Source organism: Nannobrachium achirus, assembly GCF_963921795.1.
Source record: "Nannobrachium achirus genome assembly, chromosome: 3".
Taxonomy (NCBI): domain Eukaryota; kingdom Metazoa; phylum Chordata; class Actinopteri; order Myctophiformes; family Myctophidae; genus Nannobrachium; species Nannobrachium achirus.
The window spans coordinates 51,945,237-51,965,846 of NC_137812.1; the positions used below are offsets into that span (position 1 = coordinate 51,945,237).

General features: G+C 41.9%; 2 protein-coding genes across 4 annotated transcripts in view; both read left to right on the forward strand.

Moving 5' to 3' along the window:
- Positions 1–13,700, forward strand: part of uso1 (USO1 vesicle transport factor) — a 30,399-nt gene extending 16,699 nt beyond the window's left edge. For both annotated transcript variants that reach the window (XM_080722067.1, XM_080722068.1), the window contains 11 exons: positions 4,954–5,064; positions 6,336–6,454; positions 7,242–7,423; positions 7,897–8,018; positions 8,281–8,419; positions 8,568–8,734; positions 9,069–9,134; positions 9,407–9,505; positions 9,981–10,085; positions 11,374–11,589; positions 12,432–13,700. In XM_080722067.1, coding sequence (XP_080578193.1) covers positions 4,954–5,064; positions 6,336–6,454; positions 7,242–7,423; positions 7,897–8,018; positions 8,281–8,419; positions 8,568–8,734; positions 9,069–9,134; positions 9,407–9,505; positions 9,981–10,085; positions 11,374–11,589; positions 12,432–12,500 — 1,395 coding nt within the window. In that variant the 3' untranslated portion in view covers positions 12,501–13,700. The remainder of the gene's footprint in view (positions 1–4,953; positions 5,065–6,335; positions 6,455–7,241; positions 7,424–7,896; positions 8,019–8,280; positions 8,420–8,567; positions 8,735–9,068; positions 9,135–9,406; positions 9,506–9,980; positions 10,086–11,373; positions 11,590–12,431) is intronic.
- A 5,015-nt stretch (positions 13,701–18,715) lies between these two features.
- coro2aa (coronin 2Aa) overlaps positions 18,716–20,610 on the forward strand; it is a 50,410-nt gene continuing 48,515 nt past the window's right edge. Inside the window, exon 1 of one of the 2 annotated variants that reach the window (XM_080722070.1) lies at positions 18,716–18,810. In XM_080722070.1, the coding sequence (XP_080578196.1) occupies positions 18,796–18,810 (15 nt within the window). In that variant the 5' untranslated portion in view covers positions 18,716–18,795. The other variant, XM_080722071.1, reaches the window with a different exon arrangement.

Sequence of the window (20,610 nt, forward strand, 5' to 3'; positions counted from 1 at the left end):
TATTGTGATTGTGTGCATTATAACTTGGATTGAAAATGTTACATCCTTTATTTGGAGAGGGTTGAGGGGAAATCTGATTAGTACTGACAAAAGCACATTTATACGTCTATAGTTTTGGAGTAACGTTTTTGGTGTGCAACTGGGGAACTGACAGCAAAAGGAAATCCTTTTAACGTGATTTCCTTGACCAAATGGAGGAAATGCCTAGTTGCCGCTGTGATAGAGTATTATTAGTATTACAAGGTGTATTGCAAACACCACAATCTTTCCTTTTGTAGTCTGAAAACGGTCCTTCACAGGCCTCTTAAAGAAAACAAAACCTAGAATTATTCAGTGCACATTTCTTGTCAACTGTGTCGTGATGGCCTGGCTGGGCAGTGCTGGTGTGTTCTCTGCCTGACTGTGGTGCATGTGGACTTGATCAATGTTGCGTTGTGGTTTTGCAGGGTGATAAGATCAACCGACGGGTGAGTAAAGTGTGTATTTGTGTGAGTGTGTGTTTGGGCAGCACCTGTCCCTGGTTGTTTTGGCTTTGGCATCAGTAGCAAGGTCAGCTCCTTGTTTTGTGTGTGTGTGTGTGTGTGTGTTGGGAGAGATCTGGGTTCCTTGTTTATTATTCAGCCCTACTTCCCTGTGCTTACGCTCATCTGTGGCTTTGAGCCAGCTCCCCACTTCCTTCTGGCAAAGGGGGGTTCACGGGTGCACTCCTCCACTCAGATTAAAACACTTTTGTTTATTGCAAGTTGCTTTGTTTCAAACTTTTATTTAATCAGGGAAAGTTGAGTGACCACAAATACTTCTATTGTTGGCCACATAGCAGCTCCCTTGAGGCAATTGCGAATTTTAATTGCTCAAGTGCACTTTTACGTTACAACAAACAAAAGGGAGATGGGAGGAGTTAATTGGGATGGTTTCCAATAATGGACTAATTAAAGGTGATAAAAGTGGGAGCACTCAAAAGAACAGCACAGTTTATAGTACATCTTACTCCCTGTTTTTAATCCATAAATGCAGGGCTGATGTTTCAACGTCACCTGACTTTGAAATAATGCATTTAAGAAAACACCTTGATGACAAGTGTTTTGCTAGAGGAGAGTGTTTCTCATTCCCTTTCCCAGCCCAGATTTTTAACCAACAACCGTTTGGTCACAAGCCTAAGCCCAACCTTTCACTAAGCTGTAGTGTATTGAACATTAAGTTAGGGGTACAGAGAAACTTTTCCAAATGTCTATTTGAACCCTGATATTAATGATCTTTTCACCCCCTTGTTGTGATCTTTGACAACATAATGCATGGTTTTGTACCAGTGTTGATTTTGTCGACTAAAACTATGACGAAAATTCTTTGTCGACTGCGCTTTTTTCACTGACGAAAACGAAATAAAAACAAAATAAAAACTAAGCTGTGATGACTAAAACTAAGACTAAATATATTGACAATTTCGTCAACAAAATAAAAACTAGAACTAAAACGTTAGGAAGGGACTAGTGGAGAAGAGAGTCATTTTATGTTTGGTTGCTCTCAGGTGTTGTGTGCTGAAAATAGCCGATCTACAAGCTCACAACGCGTCGCGAGCTTGTAGATCTGCTATTTTCTGCACACAACCAAGTGTAAAATCAGTCATTAAGATGTCATCAGGGCCTGCCAAAATACATTTCAGTTGACTAAATCAACTATAGATTTAGTCGCCTAAAATCTTATGATATTTAGTCGACTAAAATTTGACTAAAACTAAAACTTTTCAGGTGACAAAATTATGACTAAAACTAAATGACATTTTATTAAAAAGACTATGACTAAAACTAAATAAAATGTTGTTGTCAAAAACAACACTGTTTTGTACTTGGTTGCAAAGTACAAATCAGGCGTCAGGGACCTGTCTGTGTTCTGAAAGGCTGTGATGCAGCTTGTTTCTGCTCGGAGGGACATATTTTCTCTGTTGTTTCTCTGCTGTGCTGTAGGTGGCAGGGTGACGCAGCACTAGAACACTTTTGCATATGTATTCACTTGAAGGCCATTTGTTTCAACAAGTTATTTATCATTATTATTATTATATGCCTACTTTTCATCTCGGTGTGTCTACTTGTAGAACTTGCCACATTAATACAATTAATATTTCATACTTTTTCTTTTCTCTCTGGAACTTATTTTTTTCCATTACATCTCAATTGGAGGCAAAATCGGAAAAGGTGACTTCATAATGTTTCTCAGAATGCCATTGCTGATGGGTGCTTTTCACTCTTATATATATATATATATATATATATATATATATATATATATGGTATATATATAATATATATACACACACACACACAATCATTTTTATTTATTTTCCATTTGTTGTTGTTGGGTCCAACACAATAGTGTAATAATGTAGAGCCATGAAAATATGTAACATTTTCCTCAACAGTGTATTGAGACTATGTGTATAATGGGCGGTTATATACAATATGTCCATAGATATTTTCACTGGAGCCATTCATTTTAAAGACGTAAAATATGGATACTGTTTTCTCTGACATAGCTGCATTACATTTTGCTTGCTTTGTATTAGGCATATAAATGACCCCAACAAAATATAAGAATATAAACAAAACACAAAATGGGCTTTTGCTTTGCATGTGCCTTAGATGAAAAAATATATGAATTTGTCTGCTGAATTGTTAGTATGACATCAGAAACAGTCAGGGGCGCAGATCACAGGGGGTCGTGGAGTAGAGGGTAGCACAGGTCCAAAAAATGAGACCAGTGCCGAAACGGAACCGAGGATATTTGGACCGAACCGAATATCCCAATAAAAATTCTATTTGCTAGCCCCGGCCAGAAATGGCACAGACAATGATTGGATCCGATGCTAAATGAAGCCGGTGCAAGATTTCCCAATCTGGCAGGGACTTTAGACCCGTACTGTGTCCGATGCTATATTATGCTTATATTAACCATTACTTTGAGACCGGTCTTCTTCTCATCTACTATAGAGGGCTGACCGCACCTCCCCCGCCTCTCCGAGAGTGGCAGCGAAGGGTTGCGTCATGCACACATGTGTGTGTGCATGCGCTGTGTTTTGGACACACCCCCTCAAGTTGAAGAGACAATGTGGATTTTAGACGTAATTTTTTTTACGGTTCCGGGTAAATACTTTTTGGAATGCCCCGAACGAGATCTGCAGTAATTGGACCTTATCCACCCTTGCCCAAGGGACATGTCAATATTTTAGACCCGAAACAGCTTGGTTCGGCAATCGGTTAATCGATTCCGGGCAGACCCGTACTACCCTCTATCGTGAAGTTGTCCCTCCCAATAAAGGGAATGCAGTTTCCTTATAACCTCACGTATAAATCACTGAGCATGTGTGCACAGCGCATGTTACTGCACGGAATTCTGAATGGATTTCTGGCCTTAGAATGTCTCTGTAATCTGCAAGTTCTGATTGTTAATACCTTGCCATGTGTGTATCACCTGTCAATCAAAGGTTACATTTAAGTATTGGATTTTTGCTGCCTTCCACACAAGATCCAATCCAATCCAATCCACTTTATTTATATAGCACATTTTACAACCGAGGTTTACAAAGTGCTGCACAGAAAATCATAAGATGAGAAAGGATCAATCAGCTCCTTGTAAAATGGGAACAAAGGGGGCATGCCCATATATTGGCATATACTGATGACATCAGGGATCGCCATATATGAGTATAAAAGGGACAAGGACTGACAAATACAGAGATCTCCAAATATGGACATATTGGTCAGATTGGAGGTGCAACCTGAGTGTGAGGGCCCCGTAGCTAAAACCTCCAGTAAAAGAGCCTACTAGTAGTAATTAATTATTAAGTGTTAAAAGATGGATGACATTTTGTGGCGTCATTGCTGTCCGTTTCTGAAATGGTCTTCGAAATGGCAAAGACTGGCACTGTGTGTTTGCATAAAAATACAATGCTTTTTCTTTTTTCTTTTTCTTTTTTTTTGGGGGGGAAGTGGTGAATGATAAAAAAAAAAATCCATGTCTGTGGTTCCCCCAATTTGTAATGAGATCTGCGCCCCTTGGAAACGGTTGCGGTTGCATGCATGGTCAGACTAACCTTTTTGAGTTGATTAATTTTGTTTGTATTGTGGACGTCTAAATTAACCACTAATGGTGTAAAGTGACACAGCATGGACAGCTTTTATAGTTCTGTTGAGGGGCTGCAGTCACATGCAAAGAGACACCCCCCCCCCCCCACCCTCCCCCCGGCAGTTGGTTCAGGGAGGAAAAGTCATCGTTTAAAACTCCTACGATGCCAACAAAATGAATATTTCTATGTTTAAAAATATCTGCTTTTACTGCGTTCCTTGTCCTTTGCTGCTGTTTTGCCAGCATCAGTGCATCAGTTTCTGTTTAAGGGCATTCATTTTGATCATAATTTATTTATAAATATACCTTTTTATATATATATATTTCCTGATTGGATTAAATCAAATGGGTCCGAATGGGCCACTGCACAGTAACAAATTATATGAAATGAGAATTGTCTTTCTAAGGAAAAACAAAGCTGATCGGAAATTCCCGACAGACATTTTGTCTTTCATTTGATTTAATCTAAATCACTGCATTAAGAAGTTCTTGTTGCCCAGGTAGTGATGAGTTGGGATGGACTACACTACATTCCCACTAGGACTGCACAGTTACATTTTATGGGTTTGGTATTATATGTTTCCACAGTAATAATTGGTAATATTCTGGTATTATGTGAGTGAAATACTATTTGGCACATTGGATCTCATTTGGAGCATCTACTATAGATTGAAAGTGGGCAACACAATGTCTAATGCATTGAGGAGGCATTATTTAGTCATTACTGTGCAGTCGTAGTTCTTAATGTATTAAATGTTCCCTGTTTAGAGGATGTATATGTTTTACTTGGTTGTTAAAGTTGCCATGTTTTTCCATTGGGTGTTTTGTGCTCTGCAGGGCAGTAAAGTGCAGACCAGGGTGGGACTCCTCATGCTGCTGTGTACGTGGATCAACAACTGTCCAATCGCCGTCACGCACTTCCTGCACAACCAGGAGAACGTTCCCTTCGTATCCTTTGTACACAGCCAGGGATCCAGGGATTCTCAAACCTTTTTAGGCCGTGACCCCCAATTAGGGGTGGGCGATATGGTGATAATTATCGTTGAGACGATACAATGTCTCCACGATATGCCTTTTCAGAGATATCGTATATATCGTGATACAGTTGAGGGAGCCTTGTAAAAAGTCCTGTTTAATCATTAATACAGAGATTCATTGCAGAATTCAATTTAAACCTGCATTTTGGTCTAAATCAGTAGTTCTCAAACTTTAAAATGCCATGGTCTCCACTTAACTCTGACAATATACAAATGAAACCAAATGGACCCGTAAGGGTCCATTTGGTTTCATTTGTATACTGTCAGAGTTACATACTTGTAAAGTTCAATTTAGACCTCCCAAAAGGAACCCAGAGAGTCTAGTTTTTGTCAAGTAACTTAACTCATCGGACGCCCACGAGGTGTCTACACGCCAATCTCTTTGATGTCTCTGGAGGCCCACGACGCGTTGACGTGTTTACTGTATTTACAGTATTAACTTTAAATATCACCGTTAGGTTGGGGCTGCGCCTGGATGTAGCCCATTAGCCGCTAGTCGCTTCGAGTCGACGCCGAGAGCATCGCGCAGCCGTTTTTCTCCGTATACTCCAATGCATTTCCCCATCTTTAACGCCCTTTATCTCTGATGTTTGTTTTATGGCTAAAACTGTGGCGTGGTGCGGCAAAATGTCCAAATTTTGATCGGCAATGAACAGCTATGATCGTTACACAATTTTTTACATTAAGCTAATCGTCTGGGGACCCCACAAAATAATTTGGGGACCCCACTGGGGGTCCCGACCCCAAGTTTGAGTACCACTGATCTAACCTTCCAGGATTCTCTGTACATCTGTCTGTCGCTGTCCTCGACATGTCCTGAGAACCATTCATCCAATCAACTTCACACTGCATCAGATGAGCAGTTCTCCAGACAGGAGCTTGTATAATCATCCAATCCATATAACACTTAGTACTGTAGGTCTATTGCTGAGGACCCAAGACGTGCAGTGTCAAGTGCAAAGTCAATTGAATGAGCGGTTCTCTCCACAACCTGCCCACTCCGTACAGCCACCCGTTACGAACGGCGGCCATGCCCCATTATACTAGTATGTCTAAATATGGACATTTTTTCAAGCTCAACTTGACAAAGAATGAAACGATGGTAAAGACAAACAATATGCATACATGTTGCACTGCAATCACGCCACGTATAGAATTAACCCTTAACCCAGTGACTTGAAGCTGACGGGTCAGATCTCAGAGAACCTGGGCGAGGATGAAAGGCTGGTGCAGGGCCTGTGTGCATTGCTGCTTGGCATCTGTATCTTATACAATGACAACTCACTGGAAAACTGCAGCAAGTAAGGACCCCCTGAACAACACCAGGAACACATGTTCTTCACTCACTGAGGGTGTGATGTTTCCAACCATGCTTTACACAGCTTATTTATTAAATTGTTTCAGTGAGGTCTTTATTGGTCTGATAGACGTCTCAATCTCTATCACTTTATATCATCTCTATATATGTCTCTTATATATACTGTACTTGCTGTACCTCTGTGTGTGTGTGTGTGTGTGTGTGTGTGTGTGTGTGTGTGTGTGTGTGTGTATCACTATCTGTTTATATCGATATGTATCTTTATTTGTAACTATTTCTATTTGTCTATACATCTCTGTTTATCTCAATTGGTAAATCGCAAGCAGCTGCTATGTTTTTCAGTCAGAAGTTTATAAAACACACTATCTACAGTAGTATTTACAGTAGTAGTCATAGATGAAGCTATACAAAGCAAAGTGTTTTCCTCTCCATAGAAACCCACTACAAGGAAACGGCTTAATGTGGCTTAATGTACTAAAACAATGGCCTAGAAAAACACACTTTATCTCCCCCTTAATAATGTTTTACATTAAGAAGTGTTTCCTTAGACAAACCCAGTCCTAGCATTTAACCACATGAACAAGCGAACAAAACAATGCATCACATTTTGACATGAATTTGTAGATCGCCATTTTTTTCGTCAAAGATTTGGTGTAGAGGGAAATGCTAGCAGACCTAGTATAGAGCCTTGGGGGACCCCAGTCAGCTAGGCATATAGGGTTTAACTATTTAAACCTCTCAAACCTTTCTCTCTACCCTGTCCTGTGCAGAGACAAGCTGAAGCAGCTCATTGAGAAGCGCATTGGGAAGGAGAACTTTGTGGAGAAGCTCTGCTTCATCACCAAACATGAGCTATACTCGAGAGCAGCCCAGAAACCTCAGCCGGTTTTCCCCTCTCCAGAGCAGATGCTGTTTGACCACGAGTTCACCAAGCTGGTCAAAGAGCTGGAGGGTCAGTCGTGTTTATAAATATACTTTACTATATAGTGTTTTGCTTAGTGTCTCTAATGGTGTATGTCCATGTCATTGCTACAGCATGCAGGAAGCATGCTGTAGCAATATTCCTATCACAAGTAGTAATTTATTTAAATGAAGGTTAGTAGGGACACACTGGTTGACTGGATAGTCTGTTGACCGCATAATCACAACATCCAGTTCCGTCTGGAGCATGTCCGTCCCCCTCTATGCTCCGTGTCCTTTTCTCTAAGAAAGAAATGTCAAGGCATAACTCAGGCTTGATTGTTAAGTGCAGCTCAGCGGTGCCCTATTCTCTCCTTTACCCACAATGTTTTAGGTGGGACAGGAGATGGAACTTCGATCATTTGATTCTCTTCACAAGGCAACATTGGGGGTTTCATGTTGTCAGGGTGATGATGTTGTGCGGTCACTGTGGTGGTGTTTTAGCATTGTGTAATCTTCCCGCAGGTGTGATAACTAAGGCAGTGCACAAGTCCAGTGAAGAGGACAAGAAGGAGGAGGAGGTGAAGAAGACGTTGGAGCAGCACGATAGCATCGTGACTCAGTACAAAGAGCTGATCAGAGAACAGGTACTGGTTCCTATTCTGTCCTACCAGTTAAGTCAAGTTATTTTCTGACAGTTTCATTTCAATGACAAGTGATTAATCACATTCTCTATTGCTCAGATTTATCATGCTCTGATTGGTCAGACTGGACTCTTGATTGGCTGATGTCACTGCCACACAGGCATTTCACAATCAATCAGTCGTCCCTCGGTTTAATGTGTGTTCTAAATGTCAGTCAGCGAGTATTCTAAATAAAGTCACCCAATGTTTCCATTGTGTCCTGCAGGACTCTCAGATCCAGGAGCTGAAGGAACAGGTAGCATCCATGTCATCTCAGCACGAACAAATGCAGACCACCCTCACCCAGCAGCTGGCCCAGATCCAACAACACAAAGACCAGTATAATATCCTCAAGCTTAAACTGGGTGGGTTCTCCTCAGCACTCCACCATCACTGCACCAGATTATTTGAAACTATTCAGGCTTTGACGGAATAGTTTGAAACTCATCAAAATCCTATCATTTTGACTTGAATCGTTTAATAGACTGTGAGTGTGTGTCACATGTTATTCAGGTAAGGATAACCAGAGTCAGGCCAACAACCAGTCGGACAACACCCACGTCAACGGCCTTCAGACGGAGGAACTGACACAGCTCAGAGAAGAGCTGCAGGAACTACGCAAACAACACGCACTGCTGCAGGCACAGCTCAAAGAAAAAGACACACGCATCGACACCCTGGTTAGTTCACGTGTACAGTATGTACTGTATGTGAGTGAGTGTATGTTGATTATGGCTTGGTTGTGTGTGAGTCTTTGTGTTTTTCGGGGTGTGTTAGTTTGTTTATATCCTACACGCATTGTGTGTGTCACGTATGATTCTTTGTTTACTTGGGTATGTCTGTGTGTGTGGATATTTGTAAACATGTAAAGCGAGGCTGTATGGCTTGATGTGTTAGGTGTGTGAAAGATGTTATTTGTAACTCGAATATCTGCCATGAGATATTTTACTGCCATGCAGTAAGCGTGATTGTGAATTATCATTTGTACTGATTGATTGGAGTGTGTTTCTCTAGACGTCAGAGGGGGCACAGACAACGCAAGTCTCAACTGGAGGCCCAGACCACACAGAACTGTTCAAGGTGGGATTCATGACTGCTAGAAATTGCAGACAATGTAATGTATTAGTTCCTATATACAAATGTATTTATTGTTTCTAATAAGTGCTATAGAAATAAACCAACTCGTTTTTTGTGTATTTAATATCCAAAAGTCCAATCTTAATTATTTTCTGTCAAACAAAACATAGTGCATGTTTACATCAGCAGGTATTAACAATTTTAACCAATATATATGACATCCACCTGTCAATCAAATGTGAGTATGTATGCTATTATTATTATTATTATTGAAGGAGTTGGAAGAGCTGAGGAGTCAGGTCCAGTGCCAGTCAGCAGAAATCAGCCAACTGCAAACGGAGAGACAGGAGCTGATGAGGAGAGCTGAAGCTGGGGCGAGTACTTACTGGTGCTGGGTGGTTGACTCATTTAACCGCATCAAGTGCTGCGTTGAACCTACATACACATTGAACCTACACACACACACACACACACACATACACACGCTACTGTATGATTGGAAAACCAGACAGATTGGAAAAGGTGCACTCGTTTTCACCGACGGAGGTGCGCCACGAGAGGCTCTGCTAAGTGAGCTTAAGCGAGCAAGTTACCGTGCCAAGAGTTGCAGTCACCTTCAGCCGACTCTGCGCCGCCCGAGTTATGTTCCGATAAAATGGTAAATCATTGTCCCCCTAGTCTCAGTAACTCCGAGATGACATTTATTTTATTGATTGGGGGCCCTGCCCCGCCACAGGGGGACAACACGGGAGGTGAACTTGAAGAAAAATGTTTTCAATCTGACTGGTTTTCCAATCATATACAGTACATATATACAGTATATATAATGCCTCTTCTCCTCTCTTACAGTCATCAGAAGCTGTTCCCAGCAGTGAGGGCTCAACAGACTCAACCAAGATGGCGGAACTAGAGAGCCGATTAGCCGCACAGACGTCTGAGACAGAGAAACTTAAAGTTTGTATATTTGCATTTCTATCTGCACATTAAGGCACTTAACTAGAGCAACCTACCCTACTGTTCCAGTACAGTGGAAATTATATTGTAGGTTGAGTGAGAGCAGGATCTTTATATACTGCTGTACTTAAACCCTATAGAGCACTGCATGACCTTAATTCACCTAGCTACTAGGACAGGGGTCTTATAATATAATGTATTATTTATACAACAGCAGCACCTGACCTCTGGTGTCTCCAGATATCGTTTAAATATTTATCAGAGACTATAGCCTCCTCCTCTGGGTCCTCCTCATATTAGGTGTGTGGGGGAGCCAGTGAAGGAATGGACTTTGAATTCAGTACAGTATTGTTGTTACTGTATGTCCACAACCAATCTAATCTAGGTATCTTCCACTACATTGTTCTCCCTGCTATGTGCAATGGTGGAAAAGGTACTCACATTCTTTACTTAAGTAAAAGTAGCAATATTGCAGTATAGATGTACTCTGTTACAAGTAAAAGAGGAGTTCAAAAGGAATTAAAAAATGACTTGAGTAAAAGTACAAAAGTACCAATGTACTTGAAGTACCAACAGTCAAAAGTACTGATTATGCAGAAAGTCTCATTTCAAATGTATAACATGTCTAAACAAATCTTTTGAAAATGGCAGATGCGACACATTGTGAGCTTGTAGATCGTCTATTTTCAAATGGCCGCAAATGTATAAAGCGCTGAAGTGGTTAGTGTATGTTGTGTAATAATAATCTAAATCTACAAAGTAACCAGTACTTAAGTTTTCAAATAATTGCAATGGAGTAAAAGCACAATATTTGGATCTGAGATGTAGGAGTAAATGTACTGAAAATTGGAAATATTCCAGTACACCTGAAAATAGTACTTAAGTACAGTACTTAAAGGGGAAGACCACCCATTTTCAATATTGAAATATGTCATTAATATACCTTAGAGGAGTTGTGTGGACAAAAAAAGTTCCCCCCCTTCTGTGTTGCCTAGAACTGGAGGATTGATTTTGGGGTTTGTATTGTAAATTACAACTTGATGACATCACACATTGTACTTTACAATACAAACCCCAAAATCAATCCCCCAGTTCTAGGCAACACAGAAGAGGGGGAACTTTTTTTTATATTTCCACACAACTCCTCTAAGGTATATTAATGACATATTTCAATATTGAAAATGGGTGGTCTTCCCCTTTAAGTAAATGTACTTAGTTACTTTACAACACTGCCTACAAACATAATGCTTGTTTTCTCTCTTTCACTGTCCTTGCTGCCCTGTCCTAGGAGGATGTGAGGGGCCTGTCAGAGAGCAGGGTGGGGCTGGAGCAGCAGCTGGCCTCGGCCACAAGCACGGTGGCCATCCTGCAGACGGAGAAATCCAAGCTGCAGACGGAGGTGCAGGAGTCCAAGAAGGAGCAGGATGACCTGCTGATGCTGCTAGCCGATCAGGACCAGAAGATACATGGCCTCAAGCAACGCCTTAAAGACCTGGGAGAGACGGTTAGCGCAGACCTTAATTATTCTTATGGCTGGTGTTTACTAGTAAGACCAGTGTCCGTCATAGGGCTGCACAGCACAAATATGGCTAAAGTGATAATCCACCATACTGTTTGCTTAATATTGTAATCATGATTATTTGTGACAGACTGACCAATAGGCTCTCTGCATAATTGTAGTCCTAGGTTTACAGAAGCTGGCCTACCCATTTCCCGTTCAACTACTCTGCCCTACAAAGGCAGAGTGCAGTAACTACGTTTTGGGACACACCGACTTATTTGTGTCGCCCAACGGTCAAATTAGCCTTCATGATATTGGGGGATGGACAATTACCTCAAGAACAGATGAACAATCAGTGTAATATCACTTTTATATCTTTATCTCATTTGGCTGATAAGCTGTAACACTTTTAAACCCATTTTTTGGTGAAATTCGAAAACGTAGTTACTGCACTCTGCCTTTGTAGGGCAAACTGTTTTAACATGCTTCAGATTGGGCGATTGATTCAGAGATGATTCTGGATCTTTGACTTTTGTTGACATAGAAGTATTTTGAATGGTGGTGTAAAGATGTAAGTTGGCAAGTTTCAAAATTAACTGATTCAAGCGCAACCTCACACATGCCTCACTTATCTAGGAGGGAGGTTGTAACGCCACTGTAGTATTGTTTCTGTACTTGTAGTGGTGGTTATAGTAATATAGTAGTAGTGCATTGAATCCGGTGGGATCCCCATTAGTTGTGCAAGCAGCATTAATTGTAGTAAAATAAATAGTTCAGTATAAACAGAACGATCACTGTGCAGTATCTGTGCTCACCCTAGTTGGACTGTCCCTCTTTCCTTACAGGTTGAAGATGAAGATGACATTGATGCCAGGGACCAAACAGATGATGACGAGGAGGAGGATGAAGACTAGAGGCACTGAAGACAAAGAAAGGGAGAGAAAAGTGGAATTATGGCTGACAAAAATGACATTTAGTGGATGGGCCCAGTCCTAACACACTAGTTGAGAAACTGAAGGATAGGACTAATATTAAAGTGGTTTCTCTTGCAGGCTGCCATGCTATGTTCATTTCTTTCTCTTTACCCTCATCATCGCTGTCACCTGTCGTCCATTTTAATTGTTTGTACATTTTATTTCCAAGATGGAGGTGATTTCTAAGGATTGTTATAAATGAAAGCTCTATGAAACCACATTCTCAGTGCATTCATCTCTGCAACTTAAACCATCAACCTAGGAGGATACACTTGACGGATGTTGTTCAACCTTGTTTTATCCTGTACCGTGTTGTTGTCACATACTGTAGTTAGTGGCCCAGCAGGACTCAGTAAGTAAGTAGTGAGATAACTTCATCTGAAATTGTGTTACAATGAAGCAAATGTAAACGCATATTTTATATTGTTTCCCTTCACCGCCATTCATGGTTTCACTTCTAAAAATTACTCATCAAGAAGGCTTTTGGTGTCTTCAAGGACATGTAAAACAGAATGTGGCTGTTTTGATCGAACCTGTGAGCTTTCTGTATAGTAACTGTGTTGAAACGTCCATCAATGAGGCAGTAGCACATGGTAAACCTTGCTTATCTTCTGTGCCCTCAAGTTGGAAAAGGTAATTAACTATTCATCAAGCTGCAGCCAAGGGAAAACTATGGCTGGCAGGGCTATTTCCCCCGTACCTCTTTCACAGAGATATTTCCAGAGTTTACAAATACCATTTCTCTTTACACCTCTTCACCAAGTTAAGTGTACTTTACTCCAGTGGCTCAACTGGTTTCACTCTGGGACACAACTTCTGTGGACCCAAGGCATAAATTATATTTCTGTAAAGTTCTTTGGCTGCATCCTTGTTAGACCACTCCCTGACCCACTTTTGGTTCTGAAAACCTCTGGTTGATAAACACTGACTGAGCAGCACTACCAACTGTTCCATTTCACCTTGTCCCTCATGACATACTGCTCCACAAAATGCTGCAATACACTGAGAGAAAGTATGTAAAGACAAAAGATATTTTTTGCAACCTTTTGTCTGGTTCTGGCATCCAGCTTCTGTATAATATTGTGTAACTTATCAATTTATGAGCCACGTTGAAATGAATAAAGAATCTATGAATCTGTACTCTTAGAGGAAGAATTATAACCTATGTGTAAATATACATGTACGTACTGCTGTTACAGTCTGTGTTGAAACATAGGGTCATGTTTTTATTTGTAGAAGAGAGACTGTTTCTTTTCCCCGGTTACACTAACGGGATGGCAACATAACGAACACTCTCCCGACTAGATATACAGTAAGCCCCACAAACCTAAATTCTTTATAGCCTGTAGTTATCTCCGGCAGACCAGACGACCCAAAGACGAAGATTATATTTTCCTGTCTGTTTGCCTGTTTGCCAGTTATTGCTGGACCGATCTTAAGCCCATTTGTGCAAGACAAGATTTTGTGTTTTCTTCCAAACACGTTTTGCTAATAGCCTACTCATAGTCGTAGATGTTGTGTTCAAAACTCACACATAAGCCTCGTAAACCACCCCCTTCCGGAAAACGCGGCTTGTTCCACTTGGTTGGAAGGAACCACATTAACGCGGCAGCGGTAGGACCTGGTAAGGGTGTTCAGATATTGGACGGGAACCTCCACAGCTGTGCCAAAGAGGTAGCCACACCGCTGGTGTAGTGTGCCACCACAGAGGGAGGAAAAGGCAGACCGGCCAACCGATACGTGTTCGTGATGGTATCAACAAGCCAATGCAAAAGTCACTGTTTAGAAAGCTGCTGAACCAGAACCTTCTCGCTTGAGTCCAGGTGACATAAGTGTCCAAGCCAAGGCCCTTAGTGGGCACACTGCAGGCACCACGCATATCACCCTCACTCGAGGGATGGGTGTAGGCCGACACCCAAAGAGGGGTTAGGTCGTAGGGTGACACTCATTTTGTCAGGACCCACCCAAAAACACTGCACGAGAGAGTGCATGAAGCTCACTGATGCTCTTATTGGAGGTGATAGCCAACAGGTACGCCACCTTCCAGGAAAGGTGCTTGAGGGAAATAGAGTCTCAAAGCGCTGACAGCACCAGGCCGAGGTCCCATGTGGGAATCAGAGGAGCCCGCACTGGACGAAGGTATCTAACGCCCTTCATGAAGCGAGACCGTAACGTGTGCCTACTGCCCACCCATCGGTCCCTCTGGCCGGTCATCATGACAGGCCGAAATGGTGGTGTTTTCAGTATAGACACTACCTGGCCTGCATCCAGCAATGACTGCAAAAACTGCAGTATAGTCTGGACATTACAGCTCTCTGGAATGGGATCATGACTGTCTCACCACACACTAAACACATGCCAGATCTGGTCTGATAAGCTGTGTTAATAGCAGGGGCCCTGGCATTCTGCAATGTATGCACAACATGTCAGGTCTCAGAAGGAACATAACATTGCCCTCTATAAAACACTATCTGATTCATATTTAATCAGTCTATGGCATGGCATGTTTACAAGACACCTCCCTGTCCTGCCTGACTTCAAATGGCAGTTCTTTAAAACCAGCTATATAGCCAACAAACATGTCCAAGCATTTCAAGTACAGAACAGAACCGCTGAGCCTGTGAGGGAATGATGTGAAATGAGATAAAGGCGGTTCACACCTGGTTATGGTAAACCACCTCACGCCACTGGAAAGGAGTGTGAATACTTCTCATGCAGCAAACATCTTGTTAATATGCCATGTGTTCCACAGAGAGCAGCCCTGCACTGTTGCCAAGGCTTATTATCTCCTCCCTCCACGCTCTGGCTTTCCACCTTGCTAGCCAGCAGTGATGGACAGTAACAGTACTTTTGACTCTACATTTCTAGGAATGGAAAAAGTACATTATGAGGGGGCATGGTGGCACAGCCGGTAGTGCTGTCGCCTCACCGCTAGAAGGTCCTGGGTTAGATTCCCACAGGGGACGCTGTAGGCGCTGGGGGCGTGTTCTCTCCACTGCGTCATCAGTGCCCATACCCTAGGTCGTGTTGGCAAAAGGGCCTTTCTGTGTAGAGTTTGCATGTTCTCCCTGTGTCTCCTAGGGTAGGTAGGTCCCTCACAAAAAACATGCCGTAATCCTGGTCTCGATACTGCCTCCCCCTGTCCAGCCAGGGCACCTGATAGAGGAGAAAGGAACTGGTTGGAATAACGTGTTCCTTCCACAAGCTAAGTCCAAATGGGGAAACTACCCCCTGTCTGGTAAAAACAACTTGGACCCTCATTCATAGAAGGAAGTATGAGGTCAGTCCGTTGTCAGTCCCAGGTTGGCAGAGAGAGTGTAGTGCCCAGGATTACATTAGACAGACACCAGGTGAAAAATGGGTTACAAAATCGTGGGAGAACATTTTTGAGAGACAAAAAAAGGAAAAGGTACATTATTAATTATTATGATTCTGCCTATGTGGCTGTCTTTTTGCAGTGGTTTTCTATGGGAACAGAGTGTTTTGTTGTCATTGCACATGCAGCTTTCTGTGTGAAAACTGTTCCCATTGAAAACCATTTAAAACACACAATGTTTTGTGCCAGGGACCCCAAGAAGGGAAGCGCGGCACAAATTGACACGCTATTTCTTTATAACCAATTTATAAAGTGGTTAAAATGATTGTGATGCTGTATTAACACATTTAGCTGGGGATCCCCTGGAACAGCATAAGGACCCCACTTTGAGAACCACTGCTTTAGGGACCTATTTTCAAAACCGAGAAGAATGTACAGATGGATTTTATATTTTAAAAAGTCCTCCAATCCGATCCACTAAAAGCCTTGGTTGAATCTAGTACGTAGGTAAATGACATACTCACAAAAACATGTATCTACCTTTCACAAAGACTTTAATAATCTCACTCGCATGTTTTTTATTAGGCTTGAATGAAATCCGTTCATCCAGATCTGACTGTGTTGTGTGTTAAATCTTTTATAAGTGTAAGAACTATTCACAATCATAAACAATTACATGCATTCCGGGAACCAGGTGGGAAGTTGTGTTTTACATTTAGTTGTGTAGGAATGTGTCCTTCTACATTATGCTTTCAGTTGTTATTGAATAGGCCTATGTTATCTTGGTAAGGACCTTGAAGAGTGGAGCCTTCCTGGTGCTAGGCCTATAGTTTAGGCCTACCAATTAAATACAGTTTTAGTTAACCTGTTAACCTCTCTCTTTGCTATGCTTCTATTTGTATTATCTTAGCTCTTTATGAATGTGAAATTGGAACCACTCCTCTTAACTGTTGTCGATACATGACAAAGTTATGGACAGCGATTACAGTGTTATGGGGCTGTGGAGACAATTTGCTTCTAATTTGGTACCATTTAACATCCGGACTTGCAAGGTGCACCATTGCTCCGATCCACACCAAACTTGGCACAAACACTTAACCCTACTGTGTCAGGGGACCCCGGGGGCCATGTTGTACAGTACAACCCATCTTACTGCTGTACCTGGTAGCAGTAAGATGTCAGGGCGCACCTTTGTTCCGGGGGTCTGCCATGACAATAGGCACACACACACACACACACACACACACACACACACACACACACACACACACACACACACCCCTCCCTCTCTCCAGTGTCATTCCCTCCCTCCCTCCTGCAGCGGCTGTCAGTGTTGAACATTTCAAATGGCCATAACTCTGTGAGCATTGCTCTGATCAGTGCATTGTAGGACTAGATTTGAAGTCTGTGTAGTGCTGAGAATACAATAAGAGGTGAAGGGATGATACTCAAATCAGTGGTCATCTATTACTCAAAAGCCTCCAATCTTCCTGTAACGACTGTATTTTAACTCTAAGGGAAGACAAATCCCCTTAAATGTGTTTGTGTACATGAACTTAAAGACATCAGTTGATACCAGTGAGTGACTGTGGTGAGTACAATACAGGAGGTGCATTTATAATAATACATTTATAGCAGGTTGAATGAGATGAATACTCTAACCTGATTTAACAGAGTATTTAAAACACAATGGTGTCTGTAAATTTACTTAGGTAAGTTGAAATGAAATACTTAATTATCCAGTTCTGCAGCTGATACTACTTTTACTACTAGCCTACACATTTGCATCCAGTTGAATTCTGAGGCTATGTACAGGTACATTTTTGTGTGGGATATGGGCAGCAAGCCTTGCAAATCATTCCATTCTAACTGGAAGGTGCACAATTAAGCTACTAAAGGCAACATTTTTCCAAGTTTGTTCTAATATGCAGAATCTAAACCATTGTGTGAGCATATAGCCGTTTGTACCAAATATGTGAAAGCCAAGTAGGCCTATGGTGTGCATAAGGCTGTCATAACAGAGTAAAGGCCCATTCCCACTGGGCCAGATAACAGATACAAAAATCTCTTTCTCCAGATATTTTTCCATTCAAAGTGGATGGTACATACAGATAAAAATGTTTTTGCCACAGATAAAAGTATCTGTGGCAAATATCTGTGGTAGATATTTTTTTATCTGTATCTACCATCCACTTTGAGTGGAAAAATATCTGGAGAAAAAGATTTTTTTATCTGTTATCTGGCCCAGTGGGAATGGGCCTTTAAGGTTGTTGACAATTTCCATTTGTAGCCTATATAAAACCCATGTTGGACAATTAAACTTTGAGAGATTATGCGTTATTTGGACTGGGTTAAATAAATGTTTTAACTAAGCTATCAAAACTGTAAAGTACCGTGACCTTGTTGTCCGGGATGAAAGTCACAGTCTGCTGTCTGCGTGTTGATAGACCTTTAAGTCAACGGTCAACTTCATCATCCTCCACGAACTGGCCGCAGATCATTATAACAGACATTAGGTCTGATGTACAATATGTTTGTTGGGGAGATGCCTCGCCCCACCCCTCCCTCTCTTCAGTAGTCCCCATTCCCTCCCTCCCTCCCTCCTCCTCATCCCTGCCCTTCATCCTCCTCCATGAATCCGTAGTCACAAACACACTTACATCTCTTGTCTACTACGGGTGTAAAGCTCTCCAGTCTCCACCAGTGCATGTGTTTTTACGCTCATAACTGCTCCACTCGCACCGCTCATAACGGTTCATGAATGACCGTAGGACTGTTGTGTAAAAACGACCTGTCCCTTTATTGGCGTCAAACCGCAGGGGGCAAAACTAGGAGGGAACCAGGGGGTCCGGTGGTCCACGCACCGTCCGTCCACCTCTGGTCTGGGGGACATTATTGCCACCTGCCGACACATCTTGCATGACCCTGTCAAAGGTAAGCGATCACTTGGACTGGACATAGACGGGGTGTTTTAGTCCTTCCTGCCAGCTAGGTGAGGTGCCGCGTACTGCAGTTCATTCATAAATCTCTTACGTTGTTGTTTTGGAGGTCGAGCCAGTGTAATTTAGTTGCTTTATATTTATCGCGTGTCTGTGACCACTGACCAGGCATCATCACCATGCGGGTGTGGTGTATCTGGCTTCTAGTGAGAAAGTAATCATAATCGTAAAGCTGACTTTGTGGGAAGGGGGATATGTAGCCTACATAACTTTATAATATAGCAATAATTATTGTTGTTCAGTAATTCTGCTATAGCAGCTACAAATTGTCGTCTGAACGGGTTATTGGTGCATAATATCCAACCAGTTTCAACTTTCATCGCCAGATGGTTCGGGACGGCCGAGTCTATTGTCATTGCTTGCTTTTGTGTGTGGATGGACGTAAACACACTTACGACAACAGAAAAGCCGTTTGAAAAGCATGCGCTTAATGACCCGCGTCTAATGTTGACCATATGTGAAGTGGTAGTGAATGGGACCTGTTACCGCCTCTCTATCTGTACTGCATGGTACACCACTTATCACAAACAATTGGCCATTTAAGTGCGTTTTAGGACAGGAGGAGATTTACAAACCAGAAAAGTTCAGCACAGCGTTTGGGAGAGAGTGCCAGCCTTCCACTCTGAAAACCTAAACGCTTTAACAGATTGTCACTCACTCGTGCAAGAAAGAAAGAGTAATGTGTTCAAAGTGTTACCATTGTGTGGTAATGATTTGGAGGCAACTAGCCTACACGTGCAGAACAGAAGCTTGATGCAAGCAGCAGCAAATTTAACTGAGTGTACTTTAGGTCCTGTCATCTACCCAGCCCAGGAGTGAACTCTTGCCAAAATAAGCATTAAGATAATGGGATGTCTTATCAAGGGCACACGTCATGTCTTTGGTCTGACAAAACAAAATCTCCAGTCCTACCGCCTGTTTGCAGCTGTTTTTGAAAAAGTCAAAAGGTCAAAAAAGATGGGTTAACATCTTGACTGAGGCTGCTGCACAAATAGCATATCGAAATCACAATAATGCTGAATGCAAATAGTTTATATTTGTGTAGAGATAAAGATCTAAATGTCCATTGTAATTCATATCACAAATGTAAATGTTAGGACAAATAGGCCTCCTTCTGAGATATGTTTTTTCTTCTTCAGTATTGTGAAATATAATGGGGGAGGCGGGAGCCAATGGCATAGTGGTTAAGGCACAAACCACATAGGCTCTAATGTAGCTTGTTCGATTCCCAAGCCTGACGGCCGTTGCTGCGTGTCACTCCTTTCTCTACCTGTTTCCTCTCTCTCTCTAGTCTCTACTATACAATCCAAATAAAGGCAGAAAGCCAGAAAAGCGCAAACATTTCTTAATATAAATATATATAATATATAGAAAGTATTTTTGCAATATATAGATTGACTGGGGGACTGTTGCTGTCACACACTCACAGATTGTTTGGGTTTGTGAATATGGATAGGCTACTGCTACTTTTGCACCCCCTGTCCCAGCGAAAACAGCACTTTGATGTGAGGCTATAAAATACTTGGCCACATATCTTGTGGCATGTTATCACTCAGACTGTTAACACATACCTGAGATTCTCCAAGGTTTTACACAACCAGGATGAAATGTAGGCCTATATGTCCCACCACTGCTTGTGGCTTTTCAAACTTTTAGTGCTTCTCACTGAATGTTTAATGTTAAAAAGGGGGGGGGGGGGAGACAGTGGCTCATTTATCCCATTTGCATTTGCAAT